Source organism: Anopheles stephensi, chromosome 2, assembly GCF_013141755.1.
Source record: "Anopheles stephensi strain Indian chromosome 2, UCI_ANSTEP_V1.0, whole genome shotgun sequence".
NCBI lineage: Eukaryota > Metazoa > Arthropoda > Insecta > Diptera > Culicidae > Anopheles > Anopheles stephensi.
The window spans coordinates 78,305,098-78,325,845 of NC_050202.1; the positions used below are offsets into that span (position 1 = coordinate 78,305,098).

Consider the following 20,748-nt stretch of genomic DNA (forward strand, 5'->3'; position numbering starts at 1 on the left):
TTCAAATCACTTCTTATACTGTATATTACCATGCTCCTCTACTCGCTGTCCAGTAACAGTATTAGGGAACAATGCACAATGTTTATATGAAACGAGTTATGACCATACAAAAATCCCACTGTGCAATAACAATGACAGGCTACAGTGCTGCACACAAAAGATCCTAGGGGAGGGGTGGGGGCTTCTCGAGTCTTTTACCGATATGGAATTTGTGTCAAAGTGAATAAAGTCTCTTAAACCAAAAGACTTTTTTTTTGTTTCAATTTTTTTCCTGAATTTGAGAATCGAGCTTGATCAATAGGGGCCGGAAACATATTTAACGAGTGAATAGAAAGCATATATGCAGGAGCTATAAAATGGCATGGACTTAAAATCATTTGAAGGTGTGAGTTTATACATCAAAACAAATTAGCCAAATTTGAGTAAGCTTCTTCTTCTTTGGCACTACAACCTCGAGAGGCCTGCCATTTTTGGCTCTTCTATGACTTAATTTTATCCGGAGTAAAGTAGTCAGCGCTACGTACGGGGAGGCGGTCTGGATGTGATTTGAACCCCGGCCCTGTCGTGTTAAGACTGGCGCCGCTGTCGCCTCGGCCACCGGACCGCCCCAGAATTTAAGTAAGCAGCCGCTGCGAAATGAAAACAGAAACACACAGTAATCGAAAGTAAAAAAAGAAGAGGAAACCCCCGCCGCCTCCAAAATTCTACCCGCAAATTATACCACCAAGCAACCGGTTGGCAAGGACAAAGAAGAAAGGAGATAACGCAGAACAGTGTGCACGACACATACATTTGCAGCAGAACGGGAATCCGGAGCGCGGAATCAAAAACGAGTCCGGAATCAAAATGATTCCGGAATCAAAACGAGTCCGGGAATCAAAAACGAGTTCGGGAATCAAAAACGAGTCCGGAGTTTGTTTTGATGCTATTTTTTTTCTTGATTCTCTAATTGATCTTGATTGTTGATACATAAGTTTTAACTGATTTATTGTGAAGGGGCTGATAATGATTTTTCGGCTTTGGTAATGCAAGCAATACCTTGCTTTGGTAATGCAAGTGTTACCTTCGGTAATGGTGTATTTTCGCCTACCTCACAGACCATACGGCTCATACGGGTCATACGGGATCAGTATGTTTCCTGCCACAGGGTGCGGTGCCGGTCTTCATATGGCGTTGCACATAAACCCCCAGCCAGGATAAAAAACCGAAGCGCGGACTCGACTCCGGCGGCGGATCGCTCCGGGCAGAACCGATCCGGCAAATGGCCCGGAACTGCCCATCCCTACAAACAACACAATCCAACAGAGGGGGGCGCACAAGACTACAATTCAACAATACTACACACAAATCACACAAAGTACAGTTCATAAAAGTGTGGCAAATAAACGATAATCCCCAACAGAAAACTAAACAAATACAACCCGTGTACTGACACGCTTTCTTTCCCTTTCTTTTGCAATAACAAACATTCTTTGTTTTATTTTTGTTTTTTTTTTTTTGTATCCATTTTCTTCATCACTCAACTTTTCCACTTCCTCCCTACACACGTTTATTACTTCCTTTCTGCCCCTGCTGGTTCACTAGTTTTTTTTCTCTCTCTCTTCTCTTATTTCATTTTTAAAATAACTATATAATTGATTCGGTCGTCGTTATCCAACTCTGCTTTTCTTTTTTTGTTTACCGCGCTGCGTCTCCATTTTCTTACTTTTGTTTTCCTCTCATTTTTTGTGGTAGTTTTCTTTGTTTTTTTTTTGTTTAAGTTTTCAATTTTGTTTTGCATTTCTTTTTTGTTGTATATCACACAGTTCTCCCACTCTCCACATTTGCGCAAACCTTTCAATCTTACGTACTCTATGGAGCTTATCTAATATATATGTTCTTATCCTAACTCTATCCTTTCCATTCCTGTCTTGCTCGTGTTCCATTCCTCCCTTCCTTCCTCTCCACGGCTCTCTGTTTTCAGGTGTTTTCCCCGCAAACAGGTAACGGCAGGCTGTCAGACGGTAACAGTTTAAGGTTTTGTGTTGCTTTCGTTGTACCTGTACCACCCATGCGCTGTCCGCCATCCGACGCCACACGGTCGTAATAGAGGACCCCCATGCCCATCTCCCCCGCGATTACCCATTCTTTACTGCTTTTGTATGTCTTTTTTCCCTTCCAAAGCCCAACCCCCCCGCGCCTTCGCTATCTTACTTAGTTCAAATAGTTTACCACTTAAAGAGTACACCTTACACTAAAGTTTGTTTTTCCTCTTTTCTTCTCTTCTTCTTCTTTTAATATTAATTCACTCAATTTTCTCAATCTCGTTGATGCATGAGTTCTGTGCATTTGCTTTTGCACACACTGTGTTGCTTGCCCTTGCTCTTGCTCCTTGGGTTTTTGCGTAGCTTCCGCAATCTAACATGCGCAAGAAAGTTACAACTAGTTCATTACCGAAAATAGCAAATTTCTTAAATAATTGGCTTCCTTCCACTACCCCTTCTCTTTCACTGCCGGGTACATCCCCCGATTGCTTGCCACTGTCATCCCCATTCCTACCCGCCTTACGGTATGTGATAGTAGTAACTTACACACTAGGACAGCAGCGCTTACCGGCTAGGTTTCACTTACAGAACTATCCTGCCCCACCGTTCCCCCCACTGTACTACGGTGGTTTCGATCCTAGGTTTGCTTTCCCATCGTCCTTCCTTACACACCCGACCCACGTCAAACATTCGACGCTCTTCTCTCGATGATGTCTCGTTCTGTCTGTTCTGTACTGGGTTTTTAGTAGCTCTGCATTTCTAAACAGTTACAATCAAATTCGATTCGAACCCTCGTCCCAACTGGATGGCTCCCACTAGCAGCACACACCATCCCTTCATCTTTTGCAACACTGCACACGTTACAGTTAAAAGAGGCAGTTTCATAATAAGCCTGCAGCCCTACAGCACACGAGCCTTTCAGTCGAGAATCGAATTCCACCAAGGTCCTACACTTACAGACAACAGAAAACGGGGAGGGGGAGGGGGATGGGGGGGTTGCTGCTGCACAGTTTGATTTCCCTAGTCACCACACCACACCGCATTCGCTTCGTAGGCCTTTACTAAACACACTGGGAGTGATTTGGCCACTGCTGCTTACATTCCTCTCTCTCTCTCTCTCTTGCTTTATTATATCTTTGTGTTGTTTGTTTTTCATTTTTAAATTCACACTCACACACGCACATACATTTGTCCACGAACAAACCGCAAACACCCAGGGGGGAATCCTTTTACAAGACCACGTGCGTTAATGGAAGATTTTTGGAGACTTATTTTCCCGGCCCGTTCAATCTTACTACATCATATAGGTGAAATGTTTTCTTCAACAACCCTTCGCCGGCGTGGCGTGTGTTGTGTGGTGGAACTGCTCAACGAAATATGCAAGAAGAAAATGAGACCGAACCCCACCCCCCCCCCCCCACCCCCATTCTCGTTCGGTTTTCCTGAGATGCTTATGTGCGACGGGGAGAGAGACGACGAGGGAAAAAGGGTTGCACCGATACAGATATTTGGCGGTCGTCGGCGGCGATCGTCCCCGTCTCAATGTCACAACTCTTCCATGCTTCTTTCCTCCCTCCTCCTTTTATTTAACTATCAAACTCCTCCCGCCCTACAACCGTCGTGTTTGCGCCACCGGTCAAATCATCCTTCCTATACTACTCTCGCTCTCTCTCGCTCTCTTTCTCTGTTTTCTTCTTCGTCATTCAACCAGATCCTTCGTCCACAGAATCTCTATAGGTTGAATCCTTCGCTGTATTATCTAATAACTTACATGTGACGCGCGCAACCTAGACTCACACACACAATAGGTAGGGTTTCTATTGTTTATCCACCACGCAACAGCAGTTCATTCGATTGGCGATTTTTTTGTTTGCTTTTGTTTTGTTTTTCCCTTTCTAAACCTACCCCACAATCCACACATCCAAACGTTCTAAACCATGTGTCTATGCGTCGTTTCTTCGCTAGCGAAAGAGGAGGTATGTTGTTTCGTAGCTGTTGATGTTGTGCGTTTAAGTTGGTATAAATAAATATATCACCGCCAATTCCTCTTCCCTTTCGAAGCTTTTGTCCCTTCCGTCCACGCTGTCCTTATCACTCTACCGCCAGCTGGCCTGTGATTGGTTAAGGTGGGCAACATTCTAGCGTCCGGAACCGTCATCATGGTGCTACTGACACCACACCACCACCACCAGCAACGTTAGCTTTCGTGCAAATTCATCCGTATGCATGCAACGCACATTGCAACATCCTTTAGTGTGAGTAATAGAACAAAACGCACGGTCTAGTCAGTTCCCTGTTTTCAACCGCAACAGGGCGCTACTGCCAAATAATGAAAAACTTAAAAAAAGAGGGGATGATGTTGTGCTATGCTTTTCCCCCAGGCAAGCATACGGATTTAAAAATCGTTTTCCCATTAGTATGCAACTAACAAAAAAAATCAGAAAGAGATACCGAAATTTACCGCGCCCTTTTTTGGCTGCTGAATCAAAGGCGAATTATACAACGGCAAAGGAAATGAAGCTCTGGCCCTTCCCAAAAAAAAAAATGCGTTCCATCTCTTCCCTTCTCTAGTAACTGGTTTTCATATCTGGTTTTGGAGGAACATCATTGCCATTTTTGCTCGCTAGGAGCTCAAGAATCTCGCATTCCTAAGGTGGCCTCTGCATTGAAAATGGAATTTGTGCCTTGCGCTCATGTTTCAGCACTAGAGTTTTGATGTGAGACGAAACGGATGCGCTGCTGCATTGATTAACATGAATGCAGCTAGATTTAATGATCAAACTGGCTTCTTCAACTCAGCTGTAGATGTGTTTTCGAATTGCACCCTGCGACGACGCTACGTCACAACGCGGGAATGATGACGCCCGAAGGCAAAACGCTTATCCAAAATTGATTGACGTTTGATGAACCATTTGCATTTACATACGAATATTGTTGCACCTTTCCGTCGGTGAGTCTTCTGTTGATGGGCTTGGTCCGTCACCTGCACCGTTAGTGGTAAATGAGCCGCTGTTGCACGCAACAGCATCGTCTTGCCGTTCTACCCTTACACCGCTATCCCCAACGGCCGCAGCAGCTGAAACTTTAGCTCCGTACGTTTCTACGGTCGTTTCTGCATCATGCGCTGTTAAGCGAACTTTCGCGGGTTTTGTCGTCGTCGACGATGGGTCGTGTTCATCGTCATTGAATGTTAGCTTATGTTTTAGCAATGGTCGACCGGGGTAAATTCTGGTGGTAATAACACTAGCGCCCTCATCGTCATGCTTTGTACAAACGTCAGGGATTGTCCCGCTTGGAATTGAAGCTGCAGAACTCTCCTCCTCAACAAACGTTGGTGGTGCTGCCACTATTTCCTCGCTTCGATCTGCTCCTGTCCCTGTGGCTAGTTCATCATTTTGAGTAAAGCTAGAGTGTGGAAGCTCACCGTCGTCGCTGCTTCCACGTTTGCTGATATAGGGTTCATTGCTTTGAGTTGTTGAAATCATCGGCATCAGGCCGGTTGACGTTGACGAAATAAAACCACCACTGACCAGTGTCGACGATGATGAGGACGGAGACAGACCATCGGCAGTGGCCCGATGGGAATGGTTGGCCATACCGATGGTATCATTATAGCTATTATTACTATTACTACTACTACTGGTGGACGACGTCGATAGTAACATTACCGAGGGTACCGGCGAAGCCAGTGTTGCGATTGCACTTGTCGCTCCGACGGTAGCAGCTAGCGTGCACACGGTCGTATCCGTGCCGCCATCACCGGCAGGAACGTAAGCCGATGGAATGCTGCTCGTGGCGGCAGTAGTGCACGCTTCGACGGTCGTCACCGTACAACTTCTCACTGCTGCCGGTGATTGCTTCGCGGCGGATGGAACTACACTCTCAGCGACGGTTGTCTGCATTTTGCTCGCTAGTGCTTTTTTACTCCTAAAGGCGTTCATTGGCAGGAATGCGGTCGCCATAGATGGGGCGGCGCTCGCTGTCGACGGCTGGTAGTGGTGATGTTGTTGACGATATGGGTACTGCTGCTGCTGCTGTTGGGCAGCAGTTGCCGCCGCCGCCGCGGCAGCGATAGCCACCGCAATCGCGTTTGCCGTTGTCATATGGTGAGTAGAAGACTGTTGCGACGCATATGTCGACGGATTGAGTGGAAGACGTTGATGAGGATGGCCGCCACCTAAAAGCAGAGCGCCACCTCCTCCATCGCTTACTCCATTCGAATGGGCCACCATCAGCTGGGACGACGAAACCACCGTTGCTGACGGCTGTCGGTGTATTCCCTTATTGTTAAAAGCGGCTACCATGGCCGCAACAGTCGAGGTGTTTTGCGTGGAACTAGTGTTACCGAGCAGTATGGATCCCACACTGTTGGTGGCGGCAGCAGACGATACGGACAGGCTGTCGATTGTGTTTGAAGGTAGCAAAGATCCGGACGCGACAGAAGGAACTGGCAGGTTTGGCAGCAAGCAAAAGTTGTTCTTGTTATTGCTGGTCATTGCTGCAGGCGGCGGTGAGACAATGTTTAGGAGACTGTTGTTAAAATTCTTCATATTACTGATACTAGCGTGGTTCTTGGAATTGTGGGCGCTTGGTTTTATGCCGGTGCTGATGTCGTTGCTGGTAGAGTAATTTTTCAATAGTTCTCATTGCGTTTGGAACTGCGGCATCGTTGCATACATCACGGGTTGCTGTGATGATGCTGCAGCCGCTGCTGCCGCCGCTGCCGCCGCCGCACCATTCGTTGCTACCGTCGGAACCGTTTGCATGCCCCAGCCTGCTGCCATGTTCGGTTGCATCATACGGTAGCCTGCAAGTAAAGGAAAATTGAGAAGAAATTAATCATGCTTTCTACTATGAGGTGCTGCATGATGTTACAGCGAAAATAAACTCCTTGTTAGTCAAATCTACTTGTTGAATGGTCACAATTTGACCAAGAATACTATTACTAATACGCATTGCATTTCTTACTAACCTGCTGTGCCAGTTTGCTGTGGAGCTGCAGGAGCGTAGGCGGTTGGGTAAGTGTAATACCCTTGCTGCATGTATTGTGTCTGTATCTGTGGGTATCCTCCCTAAATTGGCAACCGAGCAGTGAAAGTGTGAGTAACAATTCGAATGATATCATTGTTCCAGCTACATTCAACTTACCGGAAACCAGTACGCCATTTGACCGTAAGCTGCTGCTGAGTAAGGATACTGTGCACCGGCTGCAGCCGCTGCTGCCGTAGCCTGCGTGAGCTGCGGATTGGCACTGTGCTGCTGAGCGACAGCGGCAGCCGCAGCAGCAGCAGCCGCCGCGTTGGGTTGCATGGGCTGCATTTGGCTAACGATGCCATTCATATTCATGCCGATCATGCCGGAGGCGGCGGCCGCCGCTGCAATCGCGGATGCGTTCATGCCATTGCTATTCACGTCCCCTCCATTCTCCTTGCCCCAGTAACATTTTACCGGATGTCCTTGTACCTCGCTGTTATGCGTACCTTCGATGGCGCGTGCCGCCGACTCCTTGCTCGCAAACCGGATGAACGCGTAACCCTTGTCTTTGAACACTCGAGTGTCATTTATGTGTCCAAACTGTGCGAAGTGTTTCTGTATCAGTTCGTCCGTGATCGCGTTTGGCGGGAATCCGCCACAGTAGACAGTCGTATTGGTAGGGCTGGTATTGTTGAAGATTTCCTCAAAGCCGGGCGTTTTACCACTTTTTATTCCTGGATGAACGCAAACAAAACAACGATAAGGGTATTAATCAAATTTGCCTGTTTTTAAATAACTTAAGCGGATATCAAATGCTGATTCCATTAGAAACGTGTATTACCTTTAGAGTTTTCTCTAGGTGCCGGTGGCTTCCGAGTCGACCAGTTCGTTCGGATGGACCGCGATCCAAGCCATTGTCCGTTCATCGTAGTGATCGCATTCTCTGCCTCGGCCTTCTTCACAAACGATACGAACGCGTAACCCCTCGATTTGAGCGTTTGGGGATCACGCACTATGCGGCAATTGGAAATTTCGCCAAAAGGCGCGAACGCTTCCCGCAGCGTTTCGGTGTCAATTTCCGGGCTGAGATCACCCACGAAGATGTGGTGATGCTGGCTCGTGTCCGTTTTCGGCTGATTTCCCGCGCTCGTTGCCCAGTTCACCCTGATTTCCTTCTTCAGAAACATTCGCTTGTTCATCGCCGCCAACGCTGTCTGGGCCGACTGATGATTATCATACTCGATGAAAGCGAAAGGATCGATGGTTCCTTCGCGTATAATTTTGCAGCTCTTCACTGTACCCATCTGGCTGAACAGGGTGCATAGCAGCTCCTCCGTTACCGTTGTGTCGAGGCTGCCCACGTAAAGCGTCTTGGGATACGAATCGTCTGTCATTTTGCTAGGTTTCTATCCACCGTCAACACAGCCAACTTTGATCTCTGTGCAAGTTGTTAACCTGTGAACCAACAGCCGCGTTCACAGTGTCCGTTGTACTGGGGACAATTTTTTGTGAACAGCAGTGGAAGGTTTTTTGTCCCTAAATCGCTCTTTTGCCCGGCCAGTTGCTCCACCAACGTCAAGTGAAGCAAAAGCTGTTTTTACCGTAGTAGTGTGCTGCTGAACGACGACGACTACCACTATGCCAGCAAAATCCTACACACTTCCTCAGTGCTCCTTCCAAGCACTTATGCACGCACACACTCACGCGCGCATTCGTTGACGTGCATGCGAGCAAGCGCGCTTTTTTGTGGCTACGGTTTTGACCAATTTTACTGGGTGCTGCGATGCCGACTACTAAATCTATCGAGATGAGAGCGTCGGGAGAGACCTGTGTATGGTATTACAAAAGCGGAACTTTTGCTATCGCGCTATTTTCTCGTGCTTGGTGTTGTCTCTTTTGGGGGGGTTTCTTCTCTCTAGCAGCAACCACCGAGCTGCATAGCGTTTAGTTCCGTTTTTTGACAACTTACGCTTGCTTTTGCCGGTCAGACCACACCGTGCGTTGTTAGACTGGTATCGCGGAAGTGTGCCCTTTCTGTATGCCCGCACTCACTGTTCCCGTTCGAATGACTACTGTTCGTCTATTATCATACACTACATGAGCGCACACGCACCTTCAGCACAACAGCGGCACCACTATCGTGTCTCCTATATCAGCAAACACACCACTGATTCATCTAGAACGGTGCGTAAATATCACCGGAAACTATTCCAACACTCAAAACTTTATACCGAACTCACTTTCCTGCACATCCCTAGAACGATAAGAACATCTGAAATAATTAAATAAAAAAAAAAAACAAAAAGTTTTTAACGCCATCAAAATTCGTATCACCGTGATTGTCACCTCTTCCACAGAAATCTCACACATGCATACTGAACTGTTGTATACGCCACTTTCGCCATTCTTTACCACTTTCTGTCTTCCGCTTTTCTCCTACCTCTCACACACACCACCGTAAAAGCTTTTACCTTCAACATCCAATCTGCACCGCACTCTTCAGCGCGGCTCTCGCTCAAACAACATAACACTACCACCACTACCAACCACACACCATCGCACACTCTGTTGAGCACAAAGCCCCGAATGCTCCCTATTTTCACCTCCAATCAAATCTGCATCACTTGCTACAAAGCGATCAGTATGAAACAAAATTTTTATCAAACGCTCCTACCGTTCTCATTATTGACGAAGTGCAAATCCTCACAAAATACTCATCTTGCAAGGATCTGTGTATTCGTTCGCGGGAGCAGCGAATCCAACGGCAGCGTTTGGCTAGGCTATATCGCCCGGTTCAGCTGCAGCTACTACATTGACCAACCACCACTACCAACACCATCACCATCGGTCCCTTTCTTTTTCCACCACAGCAAAGAACAAACACGTACCACCGCCAAAGTAATTCGATGCAGCTCCAAGCCCGGTTCCGAGGAACGAGCGATTCCGTACGCCGTTGTTAGGTACTTCGTCAGCGGCTGAACTTCACTTGCCCGTGGCCAAAAACACAGCCTTTTTTTGCGGTACAGCGGATAAAATGATATATTCACTCTAACCGGACGGTCCGTTCTCGTTTTCTCCCAATCTTCTTTCTTCGCTCTGCTTCGCTTCTTGGTGAGTTTCAGTTGTGTGCGCTAATGTTGGCAGTCATGTTTTGCCCTGTGAAAAAGGTATCCACAACGCATCATATCGGCAAGATTCTTGTGGAACTCAAAAAAACACACTTTATTTGGTCAATTATCGTGCTGAAATTATTGCTTTAATGTTATTTTTGCTTTAACAAACCATACATGCATTGTAGAAGCCAAACTGATATAAAACAAACAAATATTGAAGCAATAACGAACCACCTATAAACGCAGTCGGTTTGAACAAACGCACACTGGGCAAACGTTACTTCTCATTTTGTCCACCTTAGTCCACTCAATGTATTGAATCAACGTATCAGAGCTTTATGGACCGCTGTATAGAGCCGCTGTTTTGATCGATAATAATGGAGGTCGCATGATAAATGAAGAGATTTTTATCCTTTAAAACAAACCTATGGCCTGATCGCATCAGAAACGCTTGTGATGACGGATCCCACTTCGTGAGAAGAGAGAACGATGCACACACAAACCGAACTGTCAATCAGACGTTAGATGACTAGAAAGTACGAGAAAACAATACAGTACGAACGAGAAAGCCATATCGTCTGCAACAAACGTTTAGTGAAACGTTTTATGCATATAATGAAGTCGGTCATCGTCATCGTTCAATCTCGATAAAAAACAGCTGCTCACAGCATCCGGATTGTTTACACTGCTTGTACAGCCGAAATAATATGTGCAAAGGGCCTGCAGCAATCTCAACAAGCCCGAAACGTGTGTACTTCGACTGTGCCCCAAATTATGCCAGAACACAGGCTTGAGAAAGTCGATGTTTATGGTGTGTATCAAGAATCTGTTTTTGTGTTTGGTTGACAAATAGCAAAAAGAAAGTTACCAGTTTGTCCGTCGCGTATCTCCGCTAGTGCATAACTTTCCCCGAAACGCGAGAAAGGACGGTCCAAAAAACAAACGGTGTAGTTGTTAACTCAGGACCCGCAGAATTGATGTGTGTGTGTGAATCGTAAACAAATGGTGATCTGGTGAGGCGAAAGCGTAAGCGCGGACTCGTTTCTGGTTCGCACGATTTAGAACAACGTAAACATGTATTTGCAACTGCTGTGCTAAACTGTATGCCTGCCGAATACCGAAGCCGTATTGGCGCAGGCGATTGTTTGGATGGAACAATAAGCTTCGCGTACTGCAACAAAGCCCTTCACCAGCTGGCGACCTACTCCATCGATCGGGAAAGCGGTCGCTGTACCTACCCGTCGCTTCTGCCTATGGCTGCTGCTGCTGACGCTCCAAACCATTGCCGTCATACGGCCACAATCACGACCATCGTCATTGATCCTGGCATCCGGAAAAGGGAAAGACACAGTGAAGGAAGGAATCGTTGGAGCAGAATTTTAGAGAGCACACCGTAGCGGGGGCTGCTGCTGGCATCAGTATGGATGGGCCGAAGGAAACGGACGACGACGAGCAGGTACATCCGCGGGTCATCATTCACATCGATATGGATTATTACTACGCTCAGGTGGAGGAGGTACTGAATCCTGCCCTCAAGGATAAGCCATTTGCGGTAAAGCAACGGTTTTGCGTAGTTACTTCGAACTATATCGCACGCCAGCAGGGCATCCAGAAGCTGCAGCCTGTGAAGGAAGCACTTGCCATATGCCCCGAGCTGGTGCTTATCAATGGAGAAGACATTACCAAGTACAAAGAAATGTCGGTACGGATAAACGAAATCATGCATCGGTTTACCCCGCACGTCGAAAAGCTTGGGCTGGACGAGAACTATCTGGATGTGACCGAACTTATAGCGGAGCGGCTCGAACAGCTGGAAGCTACTGGTGACCTGGCACAAGTGAACAACGTCGAGGGACTCATCCATCCACCGCCGGATAGGAATGTGTCCGAAACGGATCGGGATATTTTTCGCCGATGTTGCTCCTGCGGTTGTGATCGAAGACTGATTTTGGCCACCCACTTAGCGAAAGATATACGGGACAGCATATTTAAGGAGCTCGGATTGCGATGCTGTGCTGGCATTGCACATAACAAGTTGCTAGCGAAACTGGTCGGTGCGGTAAACAAGCAGAACAAGCAGACGGTGTTGCTTCCCACGCACGGAAGCTCGTTCGTGGCATCGCTCGGTTCGGTACGCAGCCTCACCGGGATAGGGGAGAAAACGGCACAAACGTTAGCCGACTGCTGCAACGTTAGCACCGTAACCGACCTACAGTACGTTGAGCTGGACAGGCTCACGAAACACCTTGGCTACGAACAGGCCGTACGATTGAAGCAACTTGCCTTTGGGCGAGACGATAGCGCCGTAAGGCAGACGGGCAAGCCGAAATCCGTCGGGCTGGAAGATTCCTGTCCGTCCATCTCGGTGCGCGCGGATGCGGAAGAAAAGTTCCGCCATCTGCTCGTGCGGCTGGTGAAAAACATTGCCGACGATGGTCGAGTGCCGATCGCTATCAAGGTTACCGTGCGCAAGTACGATCTGGCGAAGCGCACCACCCATCGCGAATCAAAGCAGGACAAGCTGCTTCCGTCCATGTTTCGGCATGTGAACGGGCGGCTCCTGCTGGCGGACGGCGCCCAGGATAAGATTCTCGCCATCGTCATGAAGGTGTTCGAGCGCATGGTCGATCTGCGCCAACCGTTCAACATAACGCTGCTCGGGCTGTCGTTTTTCAAATTTCAAGAGCGACGCATCGGCAGCAAATCCATCGCCAACTTTCTCATCAAAAAGTCCGACATTGAGGTCCAGTCGATAACGAACCTGAGCAACGAGTCTATCACGCTCAGCGAACTCAGCTTTTGCTCGAACAAATCGTCCCTGTCGGCGATGGATTGCGAACCGTGCTGTTCATCGGATGCGGGCTCGATCGCGTCCCTGTCCGGGTCAGAATCTGACGCCGAACCGTCGCCCAAAAAATCACGCCGCATCCTATTTCCGACGCATCGTCACGCCGCGGGTGCCCAGGAACAGGGACGATACGGGAACAGTGAACCGGACGAAACCACGCTCAGCAAGCTGCGGGTAGCCGATCTACGATTGAATTCCAAAGAGTACGATCAGGACCATCCACCGGCGATGGACATTTCCACCACCCCGAGTGGACCATCCAAGCTGTCATCGTTCTTCCGCGAGCGTGCAACCGCAACATCCGAGCCACTCCCGTGCCGCTCAACGGCCGTGTGCAGCAAAATGGAGGTCAGTGTTTCACCGGCACCGAACGACGTTCCTTGCAGAGATCGCGCTGGAGCAGAGAGGGACCACACGGTGAATAAAAGTCACAGTAAAAGTACAAATCTGCTGCCGCCTAACGTAGACCCGGAAGTGTTCCATGCACTGCCCGCTGACGTTCAGCAGGAGCTGCTCTGCAACTGGAGCCGGGCGAATGGGGGTACTGTGGCCGGCGGAAGTACAGGGATGGTGGGCGTCGTTAAAGTAAACCAAGGTCCGGGCGGTGCGAGCCCAAACAGTACTCACAACAATTCCAATTCCACCACTAGCAGTAGCAGTAGCAGTAATAGTAACAGTACCCCAACAGCAAATGCTGCCACACCGGCCGGTAAGGGTAGCTCTAAAAATACGTTGCATCGCTACTTCGTTAAAAACACGTAGCATCGTCGTTATCTCGTATCATCCGGTCGCGTTTTTAGCGTATATGTCGTGTTGCGTCATCCGCGGTTGTCGCACACACCACGGAGTACCCAGAGGTCACGGATGGTTTTATCGTCTAGATGGTGCAGTTGATTTTTGGGCATGATTGCGCTCTCTATTCCCTTGTAAACCGCACCGGAACGCTACCTTTTAGCTCCTCCGAACGTATATAGTGAGAAGAATTGGTTGTTAGTTTCGTAATTTCGTGTTTTTGTTTTGTGTGGTGTATTTTTTAAGTATTTGAAAGATGTTTTGTGTTTTTTTTTTTTACTATTGAGTTTTGTTCGTCTTTCCACACACTTTTTGTCTTCTTTTGTCCGATCAACAGAACCACATTTAATTGCTAAATGATTCATTATTGCTCTATTGCTCAACAGTGTATTTGTACATATACTTACTACCTTCCTCAATAGTGGTTTCTCTGGTTTCGCGCATCATTCATCTACATAAACCATTCCCGCCGGAGCAGTAGGGAGAGAAACGGGAAGAGAAGAATCAAACAGTTTAGTAGTAAAACAAAAGAGAGAGAGAGAGAGAGAGAAACAACGATATAAAAATTTGTTAAACAAAACTTACCGCTGATTTGTTAATTGTTTTTTCCCATCCGAAAAGCTCTATTTGATTTCTCACCGTTGGCTTAGCACAGTGTTGCACCGCGGACAGATTGGATCCTGTTCCGACACTAGATACCGGCGACAACGCTGGCACAGCGGCCGGTCGGATTTTTTCACCCTTACGGTAAACCGATTTTCACTTGACGATGGTTTCAGCAGAGCCACAGATCCGACCTGTAACAATTCGCAGAGCTCAGTCGAGCGTTCCGGTACGTGCAAGCTAGGATGCAGCATCGTCAGGAGGGCAAGATCACTATCGCTACACTCGACTGCCACTTCGAGCAGCCAGGTGTTCACGTTTAGCTGTGCCTGCTGATAAACGGCATGGCGCAGCTCGAGGGCACACTCAACAGCGTGCACCGATTGCGGGGCAGCACGGAGCGTAGCATTCGGCTGGTGCTGGTGGTTTGATTTGTAGAAATGATCGGCCTCTGTAGAAAGAAAACCGAAGTTTAAAATTCGCTTCACAGCCTACTACCGTGCTCCGTGTTTATCCCTTACCATAGTACTTCCAGCTTTCTTCTACCAGGAATGGAACGATTGGCCACAGCACTTTCGACACTGTCCGGTAGGTAGCGTCGAGAATCGCTTTCAGATTGCTGTGCTCGTCGCCTGTGCCACAGTACAACCGATCCTTGATCACATGCAGATACAGCCCGGACAGTGTCGATTGGCAGAAGTTGAGTATTGCCGCTGTCGCCTTGCTATGCTGGTACGAGTCGTACAGCGAGAACACGGTCTGGTGGAAAGCTTCCAATTGCTGCAGGTAGTACCGGTCGATGTGGTGTAGCCGATCGGGCTGTATGTCGACGTTCGGTCGTGCCCTAGTCCTGCTACCATCCGGTGCTACTACTCCGAGCAAGAATTTCAAAATCGCTCGCAGCTTCTGGACGTTTTCGGCCGATGACCCGAGCAGCTTGTGGCTAACGGGGATGGATGTGTGCTGCGTGGCGTGCGCACAAACCCACCATCGTAGTGCATCGCAACCGTACTGCTTTGCAATCTGCTTGGGACAAATCACATTCCCCAGGGATTTGGACATTTTCAGCCCATTCTCATCAACAGCGAATCCGTGCACAAAAATCGCTTTGTACGGTGCCTTGTCGCGGGCGGCCACGCTGGTAAGCAGTGACGATTGAAACCAGCCGGTGAACTGGTCCACACCCTCGAGATACAGATCCGCGACACGATCGTAACCCAACACCGACAGCCACGATACGCCCGAATCGAACCATATATCAAGTATGTCCTTCCCTTTCTCCAGCCTGCCGTAGCTGGTGCCGAGCCGGTGCACCAGTTCCGCCGGCACCAACTCCTCCACCGAAGCCGTCCACCAGAAATCGATTGTAGACTCGCGCTTGAGCCGATCTTCGATGACAGCAAGCAACGCTCGGCTAACGATCGGTTCCTTTGTCACGGTGTCGTACAGCACTGGGATCGGCACACCCCAGGCGCGCTGTCGCGAAATGCACCAGTACGGTCGTTTCCTGAGCTGTGCTTCGAGCACCTTCTTGCTTACCTCCGACGATGCGTGTGGATAGATTTCGACCATCTGCATCTCCTCCAAAGCCCGCTCCTTGAGGCGGTTCGTATCGATGAACCACTGGTCGCTGGCACGCAGCATCACCGGCCGCTTGGTTCGCCAATCGATAGGGTACGAGTGTACGATGGTGCACAGCTTCAGCACGGAATCTTTCAGCGCTTCCGTTACCAGCGTGTTGCCCTCGGTTAGTGCATACTTGCCGGCGAGAAACGATGGCGCGCGCTCATTGTACAGCCCACGCTCGTCGATAAGATTCTCGACCGATATTTTACGCTCCAAGCAAACGAGAAAATCTTCCGGTCCGTGGGCTGGAGCAGTGTGTACCAGACCAGTTCCCTTCTCCGCTTTCACATGCGATGCTGGTAGAAAGGGCAACAGTTTGCTCCGGTCCAAGGGATGATGGTATTTTAAGGTGCCCAACTCTGTACCGGGTATGGTTTGAAGCACCGTAAGCGACGTTTCCAGCTGTGCTGCCAAATAGTCTACGAGCTCCTTTCCCACCAGCAGCAGCTCACCGGAGGCTGATGATTGCACGATGCTGTATTCCAGCGTGGGATTGTAGCATATGGCCTGATTGGCGGGCAAGGTCCAGGGAGTGGTTGTCCATATTACGGCAAACACCTGTTCGTCCGTCAGCTGGCGCTGGTCTATGGCAGGGCAGCTGGTGCCACGGTTTTCTAACGCTACCTTCAAATACAGCGAGGGGCTTTGATATGCCTCGTCGTACTCTAGCTCTGCCTCCGCCAAAGCCGACTGTGAGGAGGGCGACCAGTAGACGGGTTTTAGGTCGCGATAGATAAGCTTTCGCTCGTACAGCTCACTGAACAGCCGCAGCTGTGCACCGATGTACGAAGGATCCAACGACCGATAGTATCCCTGGTCGTCGTCGTTCCAGGCACCCGTCACTCCCCAGTATTCGAATCCACTCTTCTGCTTTGCGATTGTTTCCAGCGCAAACCGGCGGGCAGTGTTGCGGATTTCCGGTGCCGTTTGGAGCGTTTCACCCGGCGCATGGTGCTTTCGGCGATTGAACGCTTCCAGTGCCTTCAATTCTATCGGCAATCCGTGACAATCCCAACCAGGCACGTAATGCACCCGTGTACCGCTTATCATTTTGTGCTTCAGTATGAGATCCTTCAAGATTTTGTTCACCGCATGTCCCATGTGCAGATCGCCGTTGGCGTACGGTGGTCCATCGTGTAGCACAAATTCATTCGCTGCGGGCAGAGCATTTCGGTTCCAGCTGTACAGCTGATTCAAACAGTTCTAAAATGAAAACCCCCAACCAATCAGTACATACTGCGCATTCTTTCATCATCTTTCGTGCATATCACATTGTTGCTATGTTAACATAATCAAGCTACCTTGCGCAGTTGGTCCTCCACCTCGGTTCGCTTTTCCACGCTCAAACGGGCCGGAAACTTTGTTTTCGGTAAATTTATAGTGCTGGTGTATTTGATCTCAGCTTTCGGGACACTTTTCGTACTGAAATACCGTTTTGCGTCCCGCAATCGGAAAGCCCATCCTTCGTACCTGGTCAATAACATTTTACTAGGCTAATATGCACCCGACGATGCGCTGCGATACGGTAGGGGTGATTCGGCCCAAGGTATTTGGATATATCTAAATACATACACCTTGGTTCGGCCCCGAACTTCTAATGTCATTAGGTGCATCTGTCAAACCGGATCGGCCGTGCAGTGTCGGCTTCGAAATCAAAACATTGGCTGCATTCGGTGTACACGGCAACACAGCTGGTTCAGGCGACTAAGAATGCCGAAAGAGTCCGAAGGCGGTGACGGTAAGCTGAAGGTGCTCGCGCTTCACGGCTATCGACAGAATGCAGATACGTTTAAAGCCAAGCTCGGATCGTTCCGCAAGTTCGTGAACAAGTATGTCGAGTTTGTGTTTGTTTCGGCGCCACACACCGCAGCACCGCTCGAGGCCGGCGGCGAGCCCGATCCGAACCAACGAAGCTGGTGGTTCAACAAGGAGGATCGCACATTTAAGGGCACTAACCAGGGTGGTCCGGCGTACGGGTTCAACGAAAGTTTGCGGCTTGTGGAGAAAACCTGGCAAACCGAAGGCTGCCACGGATTGTTGGGCTTTTCGCAGGGCGCCTGCTTTGTCGGGTTGCTGTGCGATTTGAGTGCACGGGGGATGACGACTATGAAGCCCCAGTTTGCCGTGCTTGCGTCCGGCTTCCGTTCGGGAAGCTTGGTGCACGTAAACTATTACGAAAACAAGATAGAGCTGCCGTCGCTTCACATTTTCGGTGAGACGGATGAAATTATTACGAAAGGTAAGTGCGCTGGGGTCACACTAATTGCCAGTTGCTTAACATCTCGTTTGCCTCTCTTTGCTAGATATGAGTGAGGCGCTGTCGGAAACTTTTCTCGATCCCGAAATCGTAACCCATGCGGGAGGCCACTACTTCCCGGCGCAAGCGTCACTGAAGGAAACGTATGTAGAGTTTTTCCGCGACCAACTGCAACAGTACTTGGAAGCCAAAGAACTGGCGAACGCAACGGAAGCGAACAGTTTTCACATTGAAGAACCGGCAGAACTGGAGACACTGCGCGAGCACAGGGAAAGCGATTCGGATTCCGATTAATATTTAAAAGAAGAAAAAAAAGACCACCAAGCCACGAGTTAAAAGTTTGACTCCAGTAAGTTCTATAGATTTCTCCCTAACTTCTTCATTTCCTTTCCATAATTTAATTACTCAAAACCATACGAATAAAATTACCCAAAGAGGAAGCAAAAGGTGAAATGTATATATATATATGCTATCCCTGTGTATGGTACGTGTAGGCATCTCAGCAGCATCCCAGAGTCCGCTCGAAAAAAAAAAAGGTTTACACTTCAATTGTCATAGTATCGACGCCTTAACGGTGGCAATAGATCATTAAAGAATTCAGAAGTGCGTGCGGTTAACAACAGACAGTGTATTATATGTATTTTGTTTTCTCTTTCTGAGATAAGGACACACCGTGGGAGGCTACAAAACGTCCGGCGTCCGGTGTTTAAAGTCCAATATCACACCAGAGAAAATTGGGTAGCTGCAAGATGCAGAGTATGATATTCGCCGCCTTGTAGAGCTGGACATGGTTTTCACACAAAATGTGGTAAAGTGTAGTTCGTAAATTTAATGAGCTTTTGCAGGAAAATGAACGGGTGTGGATGCCACTGAGCTATCCAGTTGTGTAAGTAAAGAAAGTGAACGTAAATGTGTGTTAAAATGATAGTAAGAGCGTTTCTGCGTGGTTCACATCGGTTGCAGGCGCGGTATGACGGACACAAAGTGGACGCTTCGGGTTAGCAAGTAGTGTGCGCAAGGAAAGAGAGAAAGACACAGTAATAATGAACGAAATAAAAAAAAACCCAATTGCTAGCTTTGGCCTCTTAGGCGAGTTGATCTTGGCCATTTGCGGTGTCCTGGTTTTTCATCACATCCGGCAGGTCTGGGGGCAACGAGTAGGGCGTCAGCTCGAGCGATTCAAAATCGCCGTTTTCGCGTACTGCTAAACCGAGCTGGGCGGGACATTGCGCTTTCGCTGTGACTACTGTGATCCCGCAATCCTGCAGCGTTTTATCGTCGTCCATTAGCATGTTGTCTTTGTTGTATAGTCGCTGATCACGGGGAGGCACTTTGAGTATTCCTTCAATCATTTTCTTCAGCTCGTACACCGGCGTCGTCTCTTTGGCATCGGTGAAAATCGTTGTCTTCTTCCGCCGGATCATCATAAACACGTCCTGGAGGGGGGAAAAAATCGAAAGGCTTTCCTTACTAATGGCATAATACGCTTAATCAAAGATCTCGCTCGGCGAACATTTTACGATAAGCAACAGGGGTTTGCCGGTAGTGTTGTGTGTGTGTGTGTGTGTGTGTGCACGTTAGGGGAGGGGGGAAGAGGAAACCTTACACGGATGGCATGGCGCCGGTATACATATACAATGCTTTGCGATAGAAACCGGTGACGAACGAATCGGCCAAAGTTCAACGAGTTGCCGCACATCATGCGTTCGCCGCTTACGCGATCTTATCAGTATCGAAACTTTTAAGCTGGAAGGGAGCCTCGTAACCGTGTCTAATGATTGTCTATTCGATGCATTTAGCCAAAGTGTACAGGCATAAACTTTGCACAAGCAAATTTCCTGAACATCTGCCAGCGCTTCAATAGGCAGCAGCGTGAATAGTCAAATTTTACAAACGCTGTCCACTGATGACACTTACCATTTTGTCAAAGCAATTCACTACTGCTGCTGCTGCGCTGATCCTTCGACGTCTCTTTCTCGCACGCTAGGTCCTTCGATGCGACCGGGCAACTTTCGCTTCCCAGAGTTCCCTTTGGGGATGTTTGCGTAGCCGTATGAATTTGCCAAGAATTGTTTTCGTCGTCCGCTTCCACCTTGCTTTACCTCCGGTGCTGTAGATTCACTGGTGGCGGCTGCAGCTACGGTTTACTGATTAGCGCCCAACAAAAAAATCGATCCTGAAACCAAACGTCACAGATATGAATAATCATCATTCGGCAGATGAACGAAACGCGCGGGAGCTACGGGTGTAAAGTTAAGCTAGCTGAACCGCAGTTTGTATTCGGTTACTTTTGCCACAATTTCCGGCGTAAACCTGTAGAAAATAGATATAATTTACCTGCTTCGCTCCGACTGAATCGTCGCTGGTGCTTCTTTTATTTTTCTTTCCTCTCTCTCACCCGATCTCACTCTGCCACCTATTGTCACTTTGACACACAGTGACAATCACAAACGAAAGTACAGGCTACGCTCGAGCTTCGTATCGACCAAATTCCTTTTATTCATTTTGCAC

General features: G+C 48.5%; 5 protein-coding genes across 10 annotated transcripts; 2 read left to right on the forward strand and 3 right to left on the reverse strand.

Moving 5' to 3' along the window:
• Positions 1 to 5,754: 5,754 nt before the first annotated feature.
• On the reverse strand, positions 5,755 to 10,110 carry LOC118508492 (nucleolysin TIAR). 6 transcript variants are annotated; one of them, XM_036048319.1, is made up of 5 exons: positions 9,887 to 10,110; positions 7,840 to 9,270; positions 7,173 to 7,732; positions 6,997 to 7,096; positions 5,755 to 6,831 (listed from the first exon to the last, which is right to left on the reverse strand). In XM_036048319.1, the coding sequence occupies exons 2-5, from the start codon at positions 8,390 to 8,392 to the stop codon at positions 6,668 to 6,670; spliced, it is 1,377 nt and encodes a 458-aa protein (XP_035904212.1). In that variant the 5' UTR covers positions 8,393 to 9,270; positions 9,887 to 10,110; the 3' UTR covers positions 5,755 to 6,667. The 6 variants fall into 6 exon arrangements, with proteins under 6 accessions (XP_035904212.1, XP_035904213.1, XP_035904216.1 ...); XM_036048320.1 differs by having other exon boundaries at positions 7,840 to 9,252; positions 9,887 to 10,109; XM_036048323.1 differs by lacking the exon at positions 9,887 to 10,110 and adding an exon at positions 9,673 to 9,869 and having other exon boundaries at positions 7,840 to 9,252.
• A 177-nt stretch (positions 10,111 to 10,287) lies between these two features.
• Positions 10,288 to 14,325, forward strand: LOC118508490 (DNA polymerase iota). Its single transcript, XM_036048308.1, has one exon. It carries the CDS (start codon positions 11,532 to 11,534, stop codon positions 13,719 to 13,721), a length of 2,190 nt encoding a protein of 729 aa, XP_035904201.1. The 5' UTR covers positions 10,288 to 11,531; the 3' UTR covers positions 13,722 to 14,325.
• LOC118508488 (isoleucine--tRNA ligase, mitochondrial) lies at positions 13,962 to 17,542 on the reverse strand. Its single transcript, XM_036048306.1, has 4 exons — positions 17,282 to 17,542; positions 14,876 to 17,183; positions 14,337 to 14,805; positions 13,962 to 14,202 (listed from the first exon to the last, which is right to left on the reverse strand). The coding sequence occupies exons 1-3, from the start codon at positions 17,462 to 17,464 to the stop codon at positions 14,387 to 14,389; spliced, it is 2,910 nt and encodes a 969-aa protein (XP_035904199.1). The 5' UTR covers positions 17,465 to 17,542; the 3' UTR covers positions 13,962 to 14,202; positions 14,337 to 14,386.
• LOC118508493 (esterase AGAP003155) lies at positions 17,219 to 19,300 on the forward strand. The gene is made up of 2 exons (XM_036048326.1): positions 17,219 to 18,219; positions 18,284 to 19,300. Exons 1-2 carry the CDS (start codon positions 17,691 to 17,693, stop codon positions 18,529 to 18,531), a joined length of 777 nt encoding a protein of 258 aa, XP_035904219.1. The 5' UTR covers positions 17,219 to 17,690; the 3' UTR covers positions 18,532 to 19,300.
• Positions 18,570 to 20,734, reverse strand: LOC118508494 (elongin-B). Its single transcript, XM_036048327.1, has 3 exons — positions 20,575 to 20,734; positions 20,155 to 20,413; positions 18,570 to 19,673 (listed from the first exon to the last, which is right to left on the reverse strand). Exons 2-3 carry the CDS (start codon positions 20,155 to 20,157, stop codon positions 19,323 to 19,325), a joined length of 354 nt encoding a protein of 117 aa, XP_035904220.1. The 5' UTR covers positions 20,158 to 20,413; positions 20,575 to 20,734; the 3' UTR covers positions 18,570 to 19,322.
• Between the last annotated feature and the right edge of the window lie 14 nt (positions 20,735 to 20,748).